Source organism: Poecilia formosa, unplaced genomic scaffold (genome assembly GCF_000485575.1).
Source record: "Poecilia formosa unplaced genomic scaffold, Poecilia_formosa-5.1.2 Scaffold26, whole genome shotgun sequence".
Lineage (NCBI taxonomy): Eukaryota > Metazoa > Chordata > Actinopteri > Cyprinodontiformes > Poeciliidae > Poecilia > Poecilia formosa.
Window position 1 is genome coordinate 3,735,318 of NW_006799965.1, and position 20,732 is coordinate 3,756,049.

Consider the following 20,732-nt stretch of genomic DNA (forward strand, 5'->3'; position numbering starts at 1 on the left):
AGCGCTCTGGACCAATCACAGCCGAGATGGGCGGGACATCCATTGTTACTACAGATCCTGGGAGAAGTTTGCGGCCGACCTGCTGCTGCTGCACCTATGAGCCTTCACGTAAATGAATAGCCCCGGCTCGACGCGCCACAAGACGAGCTGATTATGCCGAGATAAGGAGCATATGACCCGCGCTCCCTCCGATAATGGCATGCGATGACGCTTCACCCGCGGAGGACTTCCCGGACACGGTGATGCCCAGGGGGGCTCCCTGCATGTGCGGCAAGAAGTGCAGGGGTCGGAGCGGCAGCGCTGTCTTTCTGGGATTATTCCTGCTGTCGCTCACCCTACACGCAGTCACCCTAGTCTGCTATTTGGACCTGCGCTCCGAGGTGAAAAGGGAAATTACCCACCAGAAGCGGGACTCCGTGGTGACACACGCCGGGGTTGACCTGGATGACCCGGTGGGGGTTTTGCCGCCCGGCCACCCGCGAGTGGACACCGGCAGCAGGCACAGCGAAGAGGATCGAGAGGTAAAAAGAAAACCTGTAATGAGATTCAGCACGCTTCTTCTATCGGAGGCTGGTTGATTGCTCCTGTTTCTGTGTCAGGGTGTCAGGTTGTGTGTGTGCGCGTTGTGGCCTCGGCATGTTTTACTGGCCAACTTCATGTGCAGAGAATCCTGTCAGCAGCTTGTTGTCAACCCAGTTCCCAGGGAGATGTATGTTGAGAGAAATATTTGATTCCCTCATCTATCAATCTGTCAGGTAAACCCATCTACCCTGCCTCAATAAAGCATCTCCCGTTGGAGAATATATTGCAATAAACTCATACATTTTATCCATTATTCCAATTTGTCATCTTTTTTCCCCCCCTTCTAAAAAGAGAGAAAGAGTTAGATGCTCAGAGTTTCGCCCAGGTGGAAACGCACAGGGGGTGGGGGTCAGTGAGTGTGCTGGAGCAGGTGGACTGCACATTAACTGAATCACCAGCAGGTGCAAAGCCCCAAGGGCTGATGTAAATTCATCAGGACTTAGATGGGGCACTTGGTACTTGGAGCAGAGCCAGTCTCCGTCTCACATGTGTTTTCCCTTTTGGCAGCGGCTTGATTGAACACTCATTGTGTTGTCTGTGGCTTTGGCAAACAGCCTCTCTCTCCCCCCCCACTCCAACTCCTCCACTCCCTAATTTGATCAGCACGAAAAGTACCAAGTTGCACCTCTCAACTTTACGTTGCTGTCTCAATCCTGCTCATTTGTCAGCGGTTGTGTAAGCTCTGCGCTGGAGAAAACGATCCTCTGTGTGGGACATTGGCCAGGACCTGTAGCTGTCACCCTGAGGGATTTAAGTTTTCCAGTGCAAACACATTTATTCCTCAGGAGGAAACATTAATGAGATCCATCGTTCGCATCGGGATTTCTCCATAACATTTTTCTCTCACGCGCTCGGGATATTTATTTAGCTGTCTCTTTGCTTGGCTTATTTTAGATAGTAGCTGTTTCCCTTGTTGTAGCCGAGTGAGACGGGCCTGGTATTCGGCCCAGATGGTGATGCTTCATGAGGTGAAAGACTGTGGCCCAGCTGTAAATATTTAACAGTGCTGTGATGCTGTCCGTGCCAGATGTCTGCATTAAACAACTCTGATTACACGTCCCACAGTTTACATAGTTGGAGAAACAGGAGCATGTGGCATTGAGGCCGCACTTGTTAGCCTTTTTTTTTTTTCCCCCCAAGTCCCTTCCTTTGAAGAACCTCTCTTGTAGAGTTAAAAAATGTTTATTGGAATCTTCACACACATCTGCATCAAAGGCCCCCTCAGCGGGAATGGTTGAAATTTGACGTGACGTACAGGTATACAGGCAAGTGTAGCAGAACAATCAGCATACATCTGATGTGGCAAACATAAAACAAGTGGTACTCAACTGTCCCTCACAGCAGGATTTGTTTTTTTTTGTTTTTTTTGTGCGTATAACCTATGTTTTGAGAAAGGCAGGTGGTATGGATGCCTTCATTATGGTAAAATGAAGGCATTTTACCATAAATGCCATAAATGTCAAGTGTTACTCTGGTCAGTTTACTTCTTTGGAAACATTTTGAAGCATGCGTCTGATCGGTTCCAGCAGAGTTTCTTAGCGAAACAAATCCATTTTGCTTCTTTGAACAAGTGCATCCAAAATAATTTCAAAGGAAAAAAAAAAGAGCTGTTTCTTGCTTGGCAGCTTCTTGTATCCAACTGAGAAGAGAATGATTGCTTGACATCCCACTGTTACTGTAGTAACAGTGGGATGTTACTGTTACTACAGTAACAGTAGTAACATTAACTGGGTTATCTCTGCCTTTTTTGTCAAGTGTTACTCTGGTCAGTTTACTTCTTTACCATGTCATACCCCTGTTTCACATATATACGTTGCCTTTTTGTGTCTATAACTAAACCATTTTGCACTTATATACTTTGTAAACAGGTTCTTCCAATAATTATAATGATAAATTGCTGATAAATGTTCATATTTCACCCATAATTTGATTTTATTGTATGTTGCTTTCTGAAAACTCAGGTTAACTATTATCCCGTTTTAATTTTGGTTCTGGTTCCTCATGTGCATTATGACAGATAACGACCCAAAAGGACACATAATTAACTTTGCATAAAACAGACCACGAGTAGATTATGGAAAGTTAATTTATGTCAATATGGATACAAGTGAACGCTAGGTTCATATAGAAACGCCAACTAACAAGTCGGATATGACCAAACTACAAACATAGAAGTAGAGAAGGGACAAAATGACTAGAACTCCACGTTGTCCCTTCAACGTTTCTCACTTTTCGTAGTTTTGGACATTTTTTTTTTTTTGGCAGACTTCTTCTGGTGTTAGATGGAGCCATCTACCAAGTGTCACCAATGGACGTTTCGTGCTTCATATTTCATAAAAGTAGATGTCTGCTTTAAAACAATACATAAGTCAATTAAATTGTACAATATCTACTAGTAGTTTTGCCATGTAATGAACCAGAGGCCCCTCCATGGTGTACCCGACCGATAAACACCCCATGGCTCTGATAGAAAACGATGGATAAATGTTAACTGCGTTTGTCTCCATAACCCATGGAAATACTGAACCGTAAAAAAAAAATATATGGATCCAGGTCACTTCACCCTTTGGACAGTTGATAACTTTTGCAGTTTTAGACATTTTGTACTCAGGAAAAGTTCTGTAGGAAATGTAGCTGTGCCTCAAGTAATGTTTAATTACCAATTTATACCTCGTCTTAAAAGAAGGTTTCATACCCACTTAGAGAACAGATGATTTTAGGTCATTTTCTAGAATGTAGAATTATTATTTTTATAATTATTTACCTGTGAAATTAATCAGAAAATACTTAGGTAGTAATAGAAATAAACCGATAAAAGTTTAGGAACATTAATTGTTTACTTCGGTTTGTTTGGAGGCAGTAGGAAAGGACAAAAGACAATTTGAATACTTCAGAGAGGAATTTGTTTGTACACTGCCACAAAATGGTAGTAAATAGAAAAGAAATGGCATTGTGTGTGTTCAAGTTGGTAAAGGAGCATTTCTTTGAACTTGTTTATAAGGGCTAATATTCACACTTTATTGCATATTTGTCGGCTATAGCCTGCTGCCTTCTCTTACAGTAGATGTTTTGACTTATCTCAGTCAGTCTTGGTAGTAAACCAGAAGATGAAAATCCAGTCAGAAGGAAGCAGCCACTAATAGGTATTGGAGATCAAAAATCTTGTGTGTGTATAAGCAGAAATGGAACTGATGATGATAAATGCAAGTCACACCCAGCAGACTTTAGTTTTCCGTGTCAGTGAAAAGTATTAATCTCAACCATTAACAAGAATGGCAGTGCTTAGATCTCTAAGGTTTTTTTTTTTTTTTGTTTTTTTTTAGAAACAATCATAAAACTAAGCAGCCGTTTCCGGATTGCAGGTAGAACTTAAGAACCACTCAAAAACTTCACAGTTTCACCAAATCCTTCCAGTTGCTCTCTTAATCCAAGCAGATGAGCTGGCGATTTATGATCTGGGTCTGGGAAGTGATCTTAACAGTCCTCACCTCCACCTCGCTGTTGGTAATGCCCTTGAGCAAGGCAGTAAATTCCAGCTGTTTCGCAGATCTGCTCAGTTCCCAACAGTAAAAATAAAACAACCTCCGTCCAGGTGTGTACAGCGCTAATATCTATGATGGCAGCGAGATGTGGGGTTTGAGCATGTTGTGCCTTTGTCCACCTGACATCAGCCAGAGAAATGTATTAAAGTGTGATCTAAGGATTATTTGATCGTGTTAGCTCGGCTCATGTTTTCTTCTTGGGCCTTCTGTTATATGAAATAATTCTGTGCTCTGATCTATGCCTTCAAAGTCTCAGAGAGAGCACATGCTGAAACATCTGGAGTCTGGTTAATGGCTATTAAAAAAAAAAAAAGCTAGTTTGATGGGAATCAAACTCAAAAGTCCTTACTTGCGATCAGCGTCGAGGCGCCGGGTGGGCTTTGACCCTCTTTGATTGTAATTTGCTGCCGATAGCTAAAACAGCAAGTTTTGTGATTGTTCACTCGGATATCGTGCATAAATAAATGAGCCGTCGTAAAAGCCCAATAGGAGGTTAAAACATCGGCGATGTGAGGAGGCAAACGCATAAACGCACACAGCCTGAATCGTCCTGACAGGCAGATGGCGCAGACAGATTGAGTCCAGAGTCGTCGCAAACATCAACCAAAATAATAAATTCTCGACACGTTCGAGTGAGGAATCTCTCCGCCAGCAAGTGTTGCAACAATCCGAGGGGTGATTGGCTGCTGACAGGCTACATTTCCCTCAGGTTGAACTTCATAGTGTATGCGTACCGTTATTGAATTACCCGGGTTATGGTTTGAAACACATGGAGAGAAAGCGTTTAAGACGGGGAGGCCGCCCTTTTTGTGCGTGGTGTTTTAAAAGAAAACACGCTGTCATCGTCAAATTCGATTGCTTGAATCACAGGAGTATCACGAGCCGTCGGCTCTCGGGAGGATGCATGCCACTGGGGTTAGTAATGCCTGCACAGCGGTGATGGGCACCCGACATGCAACATCAGCCACCAGGCCTCGGTTTCACCTCCTCAACTTTGTAACCTCACATTCTTAAGCGCTATTGGGTTTCACATATCTATGCCGCAACCAGGATGGATATTTAGTGCAGTAAAATATAAAGGAGAATCTGCTTGTTGTCTTTAGTCGTCATAAATATGTAGGAAATCTGATGTCTAAAAGTGCTGGCAAGCATACAGGCTTTTGGAGTGGTGCTAATTAAAGCGAAAGGAGCAATCCTGTAATAGCAAAATTACACAGCCTGGGGTGACTGAATTTTAGTCATATCCTCACGAAGCAACAGGGAATCGCGTCCACGGCTCGCAACAGCAACCCCCCTCACTTTGAAGATTTGAAAGCCCTCTAATTAATTGCATTTTCCCTTTGTGCCGAAAAAGAATGGTTTACTCAATAGTTGGCACTTGGCATACATACCAACACGTTGTCATCCTGATTTACTGTAACTCGGCGTGCCTTTGAAGACGATGAGGGCTGCAAATGTTGTAATGATGTGAAACCAAGCAAGCGAGAGTGTGAAACCATTCCGCATGGCACTTTAATGGGAGCTTTTAGCTTAAAATTAATTTTTCTTCCCCGCTCTTTTGCCTTCATCTGTCAGCTGCACCGGTTTGGTAGTAGCCTCGCAGGCTGCTTGTTTGTCTTTCGTCGTTCTGCCGGGCCCTTAATCTCGGGCCAGAAATTGGCTGCGAGATCATGTTTGGCTGTCAGAACAGACGAAAGTGTAAAGCCATATGGCTGAACATACACACCAAGAATACTTTTGAGATACCCCCCTCCTCTCCACCCCACCTCGTTCTTTTACACACCAACAGCTGGAGAGGAGATGTGGAGGCACCTGCACGCCAAATGAACAGCAAACGTTTCTGCTCCCAAGGAACATCTGGAGCGGCTGTGTTGTCCGTAAACTGTTCCAACTCGCGCTCGTTCATCGGTTCTGGATTTCCCGGGCCTCGTAAGGTCGGACGTAGCTGGCAGCTGGTCAGGGACGTAGATGTTAACTGCACTCTGAGCCGGCTGGGGAGGTGTTCGACATGATTCAGCTCATCGCTCGCTTCAGGGAAGGCATTCGGGAGGGTGGGTGTTCCCACATCTGAAAAGAGGTATAGAAAACTAGAAGCATAACTTCTTGTGTCTGTCTTCTTATGGTCTGTCAGTGGTTTTGGTTTAAAACCACACTGGGGAGGCACTGGGAGTTCACGCTGCTTCGGAAAGGGGGCGATATCGGGTTGTCGGGGCTTCGTGACTGAACTTTTAGAAATATTTCTCATTTTACCATCTTGAAAAACGCAAACCTCAATGTTTTTTATTAAGATTTTATGTTGTGGCCTGACACATGGCATATAAAACCGTGAAATGGAAAAAAAATAAAAGCTGCTTATAGTTTCTAAAATATTTTACATGTATAGTGAGCAATATTTAAATATTTTTTTTATGTGATCAGTCCCCTAAGGGTTTTCTGTTGTTCTTCATTCACTGTGACCTTCAGCCCTCCATTGTGAGATTCATATTTCACTGACAAAATAATTGTGGTATAGTGTACAGCACTAATATTATAAAGAAATAAAAAAAATATGTATCATTTTCTTGCCAATTTACAAATATGTCCGTCTTTTGTTGATCTGACATGTGAAACATTAAATGTTGCACAGGTGGAAATAAAGGGCATGTGTGATGCTGCACATGAAAAGAAATATACGTACACATTGTAAGATACGATAAAATAAAGTCTGTATGGTGGTTTGGTATGTTTTTGGTGCAAGGTTTCAGGACAGTCTGACCCTGATCAGCACACCAATATGTAGGTCATATAAAAAGACAGCAGTGGGGAAAATTGATTTACGGATCTTAAATCAGCCACACCAGATCTGTTTCTTGGACTTTTTTTTTTTTTAAATTTTGGTTATTCATGTCACCAGTGAATAGGCCGGGACCAGGTGCGCATGAATAGGTGTTGCTCTCGAATTAACCCCACCTCATGTCCTCCTTTTGTGTTGAAAAAGAAAAAAAAAAGGTGAATTTTAGAGCGTCCGTGGCCAGGTGACGAGTTCAGACACAGACAGAAACGACTCGGGTTACGGGATAAATTACCGCCCGTACTGGGCCAGACAATGACTTGGCCACAGGTGAATGTCTCGGCTCGCGTCTTTTTAAATGCCCCAAGTTGTTTCTGTGCAAACATTATATGCCAAGAATAGAGTCAATACTTGTAACGTGTGTTTCCCTCTCAAAACCCTGGATTGTTTTTCCTTTATTTTCTGTTGACTTCATCCCAGATGGCATTGCTGCTATTGATATTCACAGCTGTTCGATTCAGGGCTCTTTTGTTTTGACGCTTGTTGCACGTTTTGAGTTCTGGGCAATTTTCCACTCCTAAATTTTCCCTTACCCTCCCTGTGTCCCCTTCAGGAGAGGTTCCTCTACAGAGGCGATGACGACTTCCACGGCACAAAAGACAGCAGAGGAAGAACGCGACGAGCAAAAAGGAGTCCTGCCAGGGAAACAGAAACAGGTGTGAGGCGTTTTTTTTTTTCTTTTTTTTTTTAATTCATCCACACCCTTACAAAGAAGCTGTAATCGGATGCTGCGTTTCCCACCTTGTCATTTTCCGCCTGTAGATTAACTACTAGAGGTGCACCAATTAGGCCTTTCCCTGGTTGATAACAATTTCCAAATTACTTTGAGGTCTGACCTTCCAAACATATTTATAGCACTAATTTTGCAAATGGGAGGGATGTTTACAGTAAATCTTCTTGGGAAGGTGAGCCATGAACATTTGGAAATCATTTCAAATTGGAACCTTGTTGGAATTCAATGAAAATCGTGGCCAATTTTATGCAATGTGCTCTTACCCCTGTCGTTGGCCAACATAAACATAAACGTATCGTTTGTCATAGGCAAAGATCCATGGAAAATAATGCCATTAAAAAAGGTTTCAACAGATGTATTTATTTGCAAAACTTTATCAAAATTGAATTATTTTACTGGTCATTCAGTTCTTTCGTTGTTAAAAGAACAAAATAGGATTATCAATAACATTATTCAAGTATGGACAATGGGGGGGAGCACATTCAGACTTTTTAAATAGATAGCTTTTTATTTTGCTCCCTTAAAGTAAAGACATCTAAATGTGGTCACAGTTGTAGCATTAGTTTATAAAGCTGTGTCTATGTGAGGAAGAAATGTGGCGACATTTGGCTCCAAACCCCAACAATACGCAGTAGACCATGTGCATGTGATTTGAATAACATTAATTTGCTCAAGATTAATGGCATTAAGTCTGGTTGTTTTAGTCAACGCTGTGCCAGAACGTGCTTTCCTCGACTATATTTAAAATCTCTATTAAAGCGGTGGCCATGCTTGCTAACCTGAGCATTCATGACGGACTCTGCTGACGAGAAGAAGCTGTAGCACAGCAGAGAGAAAGCGGGAGGGTGTGAGCAGCACGTACACAAGGATGATTGACAGCACTAAGATGCTGCGCCTGACTGTGAATGTTTTGTTTTATTTCTGATGGAGCAGCTTATTTGTGGACTTGACAGCCTTCTCCCTTCTCTGCGTAGGGAGAAGGAAGAGAAGCTCATTATGCTTTCAGAACATAATGATAGTTTTAACAAATATGTAAAATACTATACACACGTATATATTGATATAAACACTGATGCTTTAAGGGCCAGCCTCCAGGGTTAATTATCTTGGAATGGTTCCAGATGTACACATTTCCAAATTATACATCCCTATCTTGGACTATAACAAACACCAAGTGCTGTATGTTGCTTTTAAGAAGTAACAGTTCAGTTTTGAATCCAGCAGAAAATGAATGAAATATAATCTTCAAGGTTTCTCCAGCTTTTATCTCACTTTTGGGAAACTTAAAAAAAAAAAAAAATAAGTGCATCTGAATGTAGGGGTGAAATCACAAAACAAATATGTTAGGAGTTCTTATGTTTTTTATTGAATATAAAGTAATGGGTTTGAGTTTTTTTTTTGTTTTTTTTTGTAATACTTGAACTTCTGATTAACAGTCAAATCCTTTCACAGGAAAACCAGCAGATGCTGTCCTCTGGATTAGTCCACTCTTGTTGACTGCATTGCACCTGCTGACTTGACTATTGAGCAATTGTTTCTGTAGTAACGGGGTTCGGTTACTGTGTAAATAAAGGGCTCATGTTGGGATTACGGCTCCTAAATTCCGAAAACTGCATGTTAATGGCTTCTCACTTCTGTGAAATGAATTATTTTAGTTTTTTTTTGTTTTTAAACTTCTTTGTGCTAACTTTACAAAGCGACCCCACCACATCATTTGGCTGTGCTTTTATAGCAAAAACATTAAGTGAAATGGGATTGATTAATACTTGGAAAGCAAGCAAGGACAACAAGGGCTTTGGGAGGGTTGCACCAATTCGAAACAGACAGTGAAATCCTCTCGATTTCCCTCGGTCTCAAAATAACACAGTCTCTCAAATGTCGCTCGCACCTATCATCGCACAACTGAATATTAGAATAATAATCAGCAGTGTTGATGGCTTTCGTTATTTTAAGCTGATTTATGTAAACTAATAACTCCATTGAAGGAAAAAAAAACAACAAAAAAGCCATATGGCCAGTATGTCTGAATTAGCTTTTGTTTAGAATCTGAGCTATGCAAATAAAAAAGAGCAAAGACTTTGATGTTTCATGTCTGAGTGCAACAAGTGCACCATGATCACAAGGCATTCCAGCGTCTGTGGCGTGACACTGAATACTTGGGGTGTGGCGGCGGCGGGGGAATTTAGTGATTGTGTTTAAATTAGAAGAAAAAACTCACCTTTGAGAGTTTCTACATAAATCGGTAACGTCCCGAGCCTCTAAACACTAATCATTCCCAGGTCTTTCCTCTACGCCGAGCGCACAGACAAAGGCTTTTGTAATCTTAGCCTTAGATGTGTGCTGTTTTGTGTGCATTTATGTATGTGTGTCCTTTTTTCTTTCTTTTTTTTTTTTTTTTTGCACGTGTGTGTGTGTGTGTGTGTGTGTGTCTGCAGCGCTCCTCTAACGGGCACCAGATTCCAGATAGGGCTGCTCATTAAGAGAAATCTATGCGGATGCATCCAGTCATTTAGCCAGGGGAGAAACGCCGGCCCATATGTTTGACGGGGGACTCAAACTGTGAGGTTTTAAGGTTAAATGGCCTTTGTAGTTCTAATGACATGGTAAACATGCACAAAGGGCTTTTTGAAAGGATTCCTCAGCTGAGCATATATGTACGCGCGCGCATTTTAACTCCGGAGCAGTGACATCGATGCCCCGGCGAAGATCCGGACGTGTGCGTCCGCACACACAACGGCGACGCAGGGCACGGGGGCGGGGGGATCGGGTAGGTGGGGGGGTTGGTTGCCGGTTGTGAATGTATGCTTAAACAAACACATGCACACATGTACACACACTTTCATCTGTGTTCTCCATCTGGGTCTAATTCAAAGAAAAAGGATTTTGGCAGGATAAAGTATCTCTCTAATGATCTTCTCCAGTTCCACTGCCTGCGAATGCTTACGGCACTTGTTCATACAGAGGAGGTGAAACCGCACTTACAAATTACTACACTACGAGATACCGCAGACTGACATACCTCCACTCCAGTGGGTTTCGCCACGCACCGTCTGAATCTGGTAAACCCGATTATGGGATACCTGCGAGGCGGACGCTCGGGATGCTGTCCAAGATGGTGATTGTTCATGAAACTATTTCGGGAATAATCATGCTGCTGTTTTTTTTCTTTTTTTTTTTTTACTATTTCAGAATCAAATGGAAAGGAGAGGAGGAAAGAGAGGAAAAAAGGTACTGTACCTTGCAAGATGTCTATTGGGATTTTATGTGATAAACACAAGGTAGTGTAACACTAGAAGGAAAACTAGATTGTTTCAAACTTTTTTTACACAAATGTCTGAAAAAGTGTGGGATGCATTTGTATTCAGCAATCTTTCCTTTGATACTATTAAATAAATCCAGCACAACCAATTAATCAGCTTACTAGTCTACACATATTTACCAGTAAGTTAAATACTGGTAAATATTTAACTCTAGTATAAATAGAGTTGTTCTGTGATGACCTCTGGGGTCATGAATAGGTCATTTTTGGATTTTTTTTTTTTTAAGTGGTTCCAGCAAGCTTAAAGTCGGCGTCATCCCCAGCTTTTAGCATCTCACTGGACTAATTCTTCATAAAAAAAATTTAAAAAAATGAAAAGAGCTGTGGACAACTGCAAATGTAACGTTAAAAAGGCCGTCAACATAAACAGAAAGACCTGGCAATCTGAGAAACTGTCACCATGGTAACTCTGGAAGAGCTGCAGACATCCACAGCTCAGGTGGGAGGATCTGTCAACAGACCGACCTTTAGTTACGCAGGGCCACACGTCTGGCCTTTTGTGGGAGTGTGCCAAGATGAAAGCAGTTGTTGAAAGAAAGCAATGAGAAGTCCGGCTTTTCCTTTGGCACATGCAAAAATAAATAAATACATAAAATTAAGAGAGGCTATGTTGAAACTTAGAATAAACATGCAGAAGAAGTTTTAGCCAAATGAGACCAAAAGTGAACTTTTTGCGAAACATGCCAAAGTCTGCGTGGCAGAAAACCTAGAGCCCAACGTTCCATGCCCACAACGAAACGTATTAAAAAATCTGGCAAGACATGAAAATTAACATCTCCACTCACACTCTCGATAAAGTCTGACTGAGTTTCAGTGATTTCGCGTGTCCACAATTAAACTCGAACTTTTAACTTTATTCACTTTGAAGTTATTTTATTAACTGTTTAAAAAAAATAATAACTATGCATCTTTTTTATTTCACTTCCAAATAAACACAAGTTTGTGTTGATCTATCACATAAAAAATCCTCGTAAATACAGTGAGGTTTGTGGTTGTAACGAGACAAAATGGAGTATTTGGAATATGAACATACTTGCGTGTATTTTGTTTTATGCTCTCCATCAAAACCTTCGTGGCTCTGGCCCGTCTTCATATCGCCACGTCTCTTAAGATCACGCAGATTAGATTCCAACAAAAGTAACTTTATCGTCTTTCTCTCTCTACAGCGAAGAAAAGGCCTGGACCGCCTGGTCTCCCGGGTCCCCCGGGGCCACAGGGCCCGCCGGGCATCCCTGGGATCCCCGGCATTCCAGGAAGCAACGTTGTGGGGCCCGTAGGACCTCCCGGGCCCCCTGGGCCACAGGGACCTCCAGGCCCTCAAGGTCCGGCAGGTACAAAGACTCCGCGCAACTTACGCTGAGATAACCGAGAAAACAGAGCTCGGAGATTTTCCACCTAGATTACAGTGCTCCCCCAGCACATCTACGCTTTCCCACACTAGAGGGGGGCTCAAGTTGTCAAAATTGATTAACTCATTGCCTCCACTATGAGGCTGTCTGATTCAGGTTGTCAAACATTGTGCAGAATAGCAGTGATTTATCCTTAAACTATGTCAGTGTTTGTTTTGTTTAATCACCGCTCGTCCTTTTGTTTCTCTCCAGCATTGAACTGCAGGGTTTAAAAAAAAAAAAAAAATCATGTCTGTCTTTTATTGTTGCAGGGGTTTCTGATAAGTCAAAGAAATTCCAGGTAAGAGTACACCCTTCATTGAATTAAATCTAATTCTAAAAATATTTGTCAATGAGAGGGCCCGCCTGCCCCCCCTTGCAAATTATTCACCTGGGGTTCTTTGCTTTCCAGCCGGCAGTGGTTCACTTACAAGGACAAGAAACAACAATCCAAGTGAGGGAAGGTGGGTGCCTTGCACATGCTCACTCGGAGATATACTAGCGTGTTTGACACGAAGCAATAAGCACGAATTATCCCTGTCACTGCTGTTTGTCAAACACACAATTTTGGAGTTATACCAAACAGACGGGCCTGCCAAACATTGAAATTACAAGAAAACAAATGACATTTCTTTAGATTGTTGGCACGCCTTTGATGGTTCGCTCGAGAGATCCAGCACGCCACATCTGAGGGGATTATGGTCTTTATGTTGAAATATGGAACCGTCTACAAGCTCCTGTTAAAATGTAAAGCTCGTGCTACGTAAGAAAATAAAATGAAATAAATCATTTCATGTTTTTACACATATCAGGCCATGTAGTGCGTTCCAATTAACTATCCATCCATCCATTTTCCTTCACCCTTGTCCCTCAATGGGGGTCGGGAGGGGTGCTGGTGCCTATCTCCAGCTCACGTTCCGGGCGAGAGGCGGGGTACACCCTGGACAGGTCCCAATTAACTAAGAAGGAAAAACTGCAAAATTAGTGCCCGTCCTTTACCTGATAGTTAGTTGAAGCACATTTCCATTCTTTGGCACATACCTAAGATCAATTATAGTCAAATAACCTAATCTAACTAAACTGAAATGAAGTCGACCTGATTTTCAACCTCTAGCTAAAGGCATACATCGCAGAAAGATTACAAAGGATCTCATTGTTCAAAGATTTTGGTGAGGACAAGAGTGTAAGAATCCACAGTAATGTATCTTGGCACAGTAAAGAAAATCTTTAGTTATTAGAGAGAGAAAAAAAAGGGACAATGGTTCCAAAAGCTGAGGGTTTCTCTAAAACTAAAGCTACACAACAGATATCGAGGGAGGCTGCTGGGCCGCAGCACCGAAGAAATCTGCAGGAATTTCCACTGAACGCTTCCTTGTGAGAACAGTCTTATGTATTCTCCATATGTTTGGACTAAGGAATAGTTTTACATGAGAGGAGCCTTTTTCTTTTGTCCAAAGAAAACATCCACGTCTGACTAAAACCTCTCAAACCGTGTGGGGAATCTTTATTATCTAAAGGAGACGAACTGAAACCTTGGGCAAATATTTTAACACTAAAAGAACGTCATGCTAAGTGAAACATGGTGATGGTTGTATCATGATCTGGGGTTAGCTGGAAAATTTTGCTTCGTCAAGACGGATGAAGATATGAGTAGCTTTGACCCAAAGTCTTCAGGTCCTTGGTAGAAAGATGAGGAGCGATTTTTATTTTTTCTGTGTCAAACCAAGTCCAACAAAATAAGAAAATTCAGGTTTTGGTACGGATGAGCCTTTTTTCAAAAAGCTGCAGTCAGAGTTGCAATTTTTTTAAAGCTTTATTTTTGCCATAGCGTGGTCTTACAGAAATAATTGATACTGCTGCACATAACTTCCCCAAAAAAGACGATATTATGCCATATTTAATAATTAAAATGGAAATAACACTTTCAAGTAATTCTAGCGCCCGTAATTCATAATAAAATCATGTTTTGGGGAGTTGTCAAAGTCCAAAAGTGTAATTCCATATTGGTCAATTAAGTTAACATGAACTGTAGATTCAGTGTAAGAAAATCCTACAAATATCTCAAAGGCTTTTGCAAAAAAAAAAAAAAAAAAAGGAAAATGTTACCGTTTAGCATCACATGCTTTCATCCATTAGGTTCGACCTTCACAAGATATCATGAAACATGAGGTTAAATTAGAAGTGGGCTAAGGCTATTGGACAAAATACAGCCGAGCTGCAGTGATTGGTTAGAAAAGAAGAAAAGACAGAAAACGTTAACTTGCTCGGAAAGATTTGCAGAGAAGTGAATTTGTGAACGATGAGGTCATTTGCGTCAAGTTTCGACATCACGACTTCCTGGAGGGACTGAACGCTGCCAAGTGAAGGAGTGAGGCGCTCACAGACCACCACCAACGAAGACCGATTGCTCACAATATTCAAACAAATCTCATTGTTTCATTTTTGGTCCTTTACACAGATTTATTTCTTATTCAGTTGAATTGCGAAGGATGAACGTCAGAGCTGCTGTGAAATGAGAGAGTAAATTTTCCAGCTGGAGAAATGTGTGATTCCGCGACTTTAACATTGTGCAGGACGATAGCGGCCTAACTGTAATCTCACTGCCGTTTCATGTTCATTCAACACATGTAAGCCTACGTTAAATGTCAGAGCCATGTGGCCTGACGTCAGGACTGAACGGCTCGCATGCTACCTCAGTCCTTCTCCTAAGATGGAGCACAAGGATCATTAAGCAGGTTTATATTCTGTCAGTGCCAAGATCTGTTTTTCGTTAAAACATCGCCACGAGTTGTTTATGTTGACCGTTTGTCTCGCCCTGTGTTTGTTGTGACATGTTTAGATCTGTCTCAAGGCGTCCTCAGGAACTGGAAGATGGTGTCCATCAATAAAGACGTGTTCAGGATGAACCCTCGCACCGGAGAGCTGGTGGTGCTGCTGGACGGTGTCTACTTCATATATAGTCAGGTAGAAGTGAGTACGGTCCTTGACGTAACTCCTTTAAAATTACAGTCGAAAAGAGCTGGCAGCTGATCTTAAAAGAAACCCTGCCTGCTTTGTTAATGTCTGAGTCATTCTCTTCCCTCTGTGGCTCAGTGTGCAGCTCTGGAAGTCGTGCTTCTGCTGCCGCTCAGGCTCTCAGAGAACCCCCTAAATGCTCACGCCGCCCTCGTTTAGATTACCCCTCTCAGTCTTGTGCGGATCTCCTTTCTTTTCTCACCAGGTGTACTACCTCAACTTCACCGACATTGCCAGCTATGACGTGATGGTGGACTCCAGCCCGTTCCTGCGCTGCACGTGCAGCATCGAGACAGGCCAGCGCAAGTTCAACACCTGCTACACGGCAGGCGTGAGCCTGCTGCGCTCGGGCCAGAAGATCTCCATACGCATAGCCCACGAGTACACGCTCATAAACATGACCAATCACACCACCTTCTTGGGCAGCGTCAGGCTCGGAGAGGCTCCATCTGCTGGACAGAACGGTTAACCGCACTCGCCGTCTGCTGTCTTGTTTCGTCCTGCCTGATGTGGGATTGCTGGGTTCATTTCAAGGCCAATGTCTAGAGGACACTCGGCGAGCTTTGGTGACTTTTGTTCACTTTCAAACGTTTGCCTTTAAGAAAAAAAAAAAGGACTCTGAACACTTCAAATACTTCCCTTCCACATGAATCTGTGCAGAGATACGCCTTTTGGAACCAAATATCCTCGTCAAACTTCAAAATCTCTATTTATAGTCACCCTCGACGCGCAGCAGCTCTCTTTATAACAAGGAAGGACACTGTGCTGATAGGTACTTAGTAATTACGTACTTTTAAGTGCTGTTGAACAATGACAAAAAAAAAAAAACAGTGATAGTGCCTTGCAAATTTATTCATGATTCACACTCCTCAAATCTTTCATCACATCACAGCCACAAACATGAATATATTTTATGAACATTTTATGCAATACACCAACATAAAGATGTCCTTAGATCTGAAGTGGAAGGAAAATAAAGTTAGCATTTTTTTTTTTACAAATAAAAACCTGAAATGTCTCTACCAGCTTTAAAATGTTGGCTACTTTGACTTTGCAGAACTCGTCAATCTCACAGATTGAATGGAGACCATCTGTAAATAACAGGTTTTAAGTTGCCACTGTGTCTCAATTGGATATAAGTTTGGCCTTTGGCTCATTTATGCATTTGGCATGAATATGCTTTGATCCAGACCGTTCCATTGGAGCTCTTGCTTTGTTTGGGATCATCTTGATAAAAATTGAACCTCTGCTTACTAACTAATTGTCTTTCAGAATCGCTTTGTTCTGGGCTTTAGCTGGCGTCCAATCAACTCTGACCAGTTGTTCTGTTCCTGCTGGTGGGGGAAAAAACAAAAAAATCCTTCAACATGATATTGCCGTTGGGATGACATTTTTATATTTTTATTAGTAAAGTTTAAATCCGTTGTGTAATTTTCCTTCCATTTCTCAGCTCTTTTTCTAAGGCCATCAAATAAACTTCCAATTGCAAAAAAAAAAAACCTTAAAAGTGTGTGATTGTATTGTGGTAAGATATAAAAAAAGGTACTTTAGCGAGGCACTGTTTCTCTCATGATTTAGTTCCTATTTCTATTATTTAAGCCTTTTCTATAAGTCATGGAAGGAGGAGTTGAAAACTCCACGAGATGCAAGGACAGAGGAAGGTATTCAAAGAGCAACAGCACTATATATGTATATATATATATATTTTTTTGCGCACATTTGCACTACAGCATCCCTGCAAAATACCAGTGATATGTCTCCCAGTGCTTTTGTTTAGTTACTTTATGACTGAATCCATGTAGAGAAACAAGTTGTTAATACATGCTTGTACATAATGTATATAAAATGGAATATACTTTTGTAAATGGAGTTGATTGATGGATTAAAATGTTTTCATTTTCTGCCTAAGTGCGCCTCCCTCGTCTTCTGTGTTTGTGCAGCCGGTGGTGTTCATTTAAAGGCCTCCAACCTCCCTTTCATATCAGCCCGAACTGGCACGAGCGCTGACAAGGACAAACGATGCTGTGCGAGCGGGGCCTTTGTCTTTATTAAAATGTGGCTTTTTACGTTGTCTGCGAGTTTCACAACAAGCCACGGAGTTGGCTTTAGTTTCAGCAGTTTTTTTTTTTTTTTTAAAGAAAAATGAGTTCCATCTCCGAGAGGCAACAAGAGGACAGTTCCTCATTTAGAAACTCATTTTGAAACTGCAGGTTTCCGGCGTGCACTGATGTGCGACCTCACCCATTTGAGTAGCTGGAGGAACATCCCGTCAGCAGGTCTCACTATGCTCTATAAAGCTTTATTCTCGCTAACGGCGATCATGTTTTGTCTTAGCCTTTTCCTAGCGCACAGGGTCAGTGTTTTAGAAAAGGACGTTCAGAAACTCCGAGGGGACATAAGTCAGCAATTAAATCAGCAACGTTCTGGGGGAGTCCATGGGAAACCGGCCAAGATGTCTAAAACAGGGGAGGTATGTCAATGATTACGCATTATGGCGTCATCTTGGACACTGTACTACTGAGATTTATACTATTAGCGAGTATTCAGATAGTGCTGCAATAATAAATTTCCTCTCAATGCGTTGTTTTCTCCCAGGGCATGAAGCAAAGTGTTTTCCAAAGAGCTCAGAGTTCTCTGGAGAGCTTTTCTAGGAGAGTAAAAAGAGAACAGAGCAGCTGCGGAGGTGGGTTCGGAGCCGAGAACGAAAAAAATAAATAAATAAAATGTGCTTATTAGCTATGCTCTGCACTGTAAAACCCAAGCAGTAGGCGAAAACTCCTCTTGCTTCAAAGCAGTTTAATAACCAACATGCACATAAACTTTTAATATGATTAAAATGACAGGCATTGTTTGATTTCAAAAGTACTTACGAGTGAATCAAGTTGTAACCCAGCAGGCTACATAATATAGCCTGCTGTTAAGGTGTCTGTCAACTTGCCAAGTTCACAAAACTTTAGATATTTTCTAACGTAGAAATTATCACTATAATGTCTACATTAAGTGACGCCAACTAAAATTGTAAATTTGCATTTTTTTGAGGTGAGGTTCTTTGACGTTATTAGCTTTGGTTAAATATTATGAGTAATGTTTAGCTAACAGCTAGTCAGATGGCGGCCGCTTTAACTTAAAATGTATTAGTCGAGACAACACATTTAAGTCATGAAATGTAAACATGTGCAAAAGTTAGTTTTTTCAAAGCAACTAAGTTTTTTTATCAAGCGCCGATTTTTGATGGAACTTTTAGCCAAGTTATGGTATCTTATCTCATTTATGGGTTGAGATATGGTGCTGGGTTTTACAGTGTAATCTGGTAGTGGGGTCAGAAATGATATCTTCACAGTTAATAAAATTAAAGCATGATTTTTATCTACCTCTCTTGCCAGCGCCGTTATCATTCCTACAGTTGAGAGCTGACACTAACAAACAGCCAGAGAGAAGAGGTAAAACGAAACTCAAGTCCTTGGCCTCGGTTCGACTCCTTTCTGCCATTATTTTTGAATAAATGTGTTTTGCCTTTCCCCCCAGGAAATATAACTGTGATCCCCTGGACTGTTTCTGCGCAGCGAGGAAGTACAATTTCACAGAGGGAAAATAGGATCGTTGTCCAAGAAGATGGTTATTACTTGGTGTTTGGACAAGTATTGTGTCATTCCAAATGAAGCGTAACTAAGTTGATATTGCATATGATTTATTCCAAGTATTCGGCTAATGTTCTACTTAACTCACAGGTTTTGTTTGAAAGTCAAAGCACGGTTATGGGTCATGTCATTCAAAGCTGGAGCTCCACTGAGGCAGAGACGAGGCCCACAGAGCTCTTGCGCTGCCTGCAGGATGGAACAGAGGAAGCTTGTGACAATACGTGCTACTCTGCAGGTCAGTGAGACCCAACAGCTGCTGCTTTTTGTTACATGTGAGCAGACAAATTCAAGGGTTCACTAAGAATTGCTATATTTTATAAGAATTGAGGAAAACAAAAGGCTTTTAGGCAGAAATTTATGTGGTCAACAGTCTGAGGTGCTCCAACGACGAGGGCTGTCCTACGACCGAAAAGAACAGGTCCAACTTTCCAGAATGTCAGCATAACATATCACAAGTCTAACTTCTTCCAAAGCCAATCTTTTTATCAATATTTTATGTGCAGGACTTTTACGACGTGAAACTGACTTACTGTTGTTCTGATCATGAGTTATTTTGGATAGCCCACATGAAAAGTTAATGTGGTTGTTGAAAGTACTTTAAAAAATAAAAAATAAACTCCCCATAACTTGTAATTGTAAGGAATGTGAACCTGCAAGTTATTCTGAATACCACAAGCAACATTTTAGTTAGAAAAAGGAACAAGTTGGGAGGTCGTTTTAGTCTTATTCCAGGTGAAATTAAGTGAATAGTAAAAAAGACTTTAGATATCTGAAAAGTATTATGTCAAATACCCACAATGCTAATTAAATGACTTATCCAATTATGGCTATGTGGAGCTGTGAGCACCCACATGAGTTTGGACAAAAGTCATTTGTTGACTAATTTGTCCTGAGGAGAATAATAATGGTTGAAATATGTAAAATGTTGTGGGATAATTAAAAACTCCTGCTGGATATCTAAGAGATTCCTTTTGACCCGGAAAAAAAATTATGAATACTGGACTGAAATAACTATAAATGTTTAGCATTTGTAGACACAGTAATCTTTGTATTTCCAAACACAATTTTAGATTTAGAAACTTTGTTTTACTTTAAGTTTTACTATTAGGAATTTGATTTTAGGTATCATTGATTTTAATTCTAACCAGCAGGACGTCTAAGCAAGAAGGATGAGATGAGAGCATGCTATGATTACAGAAAATTACCTTCCACAGTCAGTGTAGCTATCAAACAGGAGAAGAAAAAAAAGCTTTTACCTAAAAAAAAGGTTCCTATTTTTTAAACCTGCACCTCTGCTCTTGTATAAGTCAGCTCGTCTTTCAGCACCGACCCACATATTTAAATAGTTACACATAAGAGTGAGGAACCATAACAATTACTCTTATGGGCAGATGTTTTCGCTAAATGATTTAATGCGTGTCGAAATACATATACACTCTTCTTTGAACTGTGTTCTACTCAGTTTGTGTCAGGCCAACCGCAACATGATATATGTGGATAAAATAGCAGGAATCACAGCCATTTGCAAAGTTAAAGGTACAACTTTGAAAGTATTCAGAAGTAGTTCTAGAGCCATTTTTCACGCCGCCGTTGAGCGGAAGTTGTGAAATTTCAATTTACTCTCAAAATAAACCATGTAATAAATGTGTATGTTAAGCAAAAATATAACGTAGATCATTATAATT

The 20,732-nt window shown here is 41.2% G+C and overlaps 3 protein-coding genes across 5 annotated transcripts in view; all 3 read left to right on the forward strand.

Moving 5' to 3' along the window:
- eda (ectodysplasin A) lies at window positions 1-17,317 on the forward strand. 3 transcript variants are annotated; one of them, XM_007548480.2, is made up of 8 exons: window positions 1-521; window positions 7,508-7,610; window positions 10,877-10,915; window positions 12,173-12,337; window positions 12,667-12,695; window positions 12,807-12,858; window positions 15,234-15,358; window positions 15,615-17,317. In XM_007548480.2, the coding sequence occupies exons 1-8, from the start codon at window positions 195-197 to the stop codon at window positions 15,876-15,878; spliced, it is 1,104 nt and encodes a 367-aa protein (XP_007548542.1). In that variant the 5' UTR covers window positions 1-194; the 3' UTR covers window positions 15,879-17,317. The 3 variants fall into 3 exon arrangements, with proteins under 3 accessions (XP_007548542.1, XP_007548544.1, XP_007548541.1); XM_007548482.2 differs by having other exon boundaries at window positions 12,173-12,328; window positions 15,234-15,364; XM_007548479.2 differs by having other exon boundaries at window positions 2-521; window positions 15,234-15,364.
- LOC103135649 (uncharacterized) overlaps window positions 9,140-20,732 on the forward strand; it is a 26,747-nt gene continuing 15,154 nt past the window's right edge. Inside the window, exons 1-2 of the mRNA XM_016669635.1 lie at window positions 9,140-9,156; window positions 11,173-11,174. The gene's annotated coding sequence lies outside the window, so the exon portion shown is untranslated. The remainder of the gene's footprint in view (window positions 9,157-11,172; window positions 11,175-20,732) is intronic.
- LOC103135647 (tumor necrosis factor ligand superfamily member 13B-like) overlaps window positions 17,534-20,732 on the forward strand; it is a 5,018-nt gene continuing 1,819 nt past the window's right edge. Inside the window, exons 1-5 of the mRNA XM_007548483.2 lie at window positions 17,534-17,879; window positions 18,005-18,092; window positions 18,793-18,849; window positions 18,935-19,047; window positions 19,138-19,282. Coding sequence (XP_007548545.2) covers window positions 17,637-17,879; window positions 18,005-18,092; window positions 18,793-18,849; window positions 18,935-19,047; window positions 19,138-19,282 — 646 coding nt within the window. The 5' untranslated portion in view covers window positions 17,534-17,636. The remainder of the gene's footprint in view (window positions 17,880-18,004; window positions 18,093-18,792; window positions 18,850-18,934; window positions 19,048-19,137; window positions 19,283-20,732) is intronic.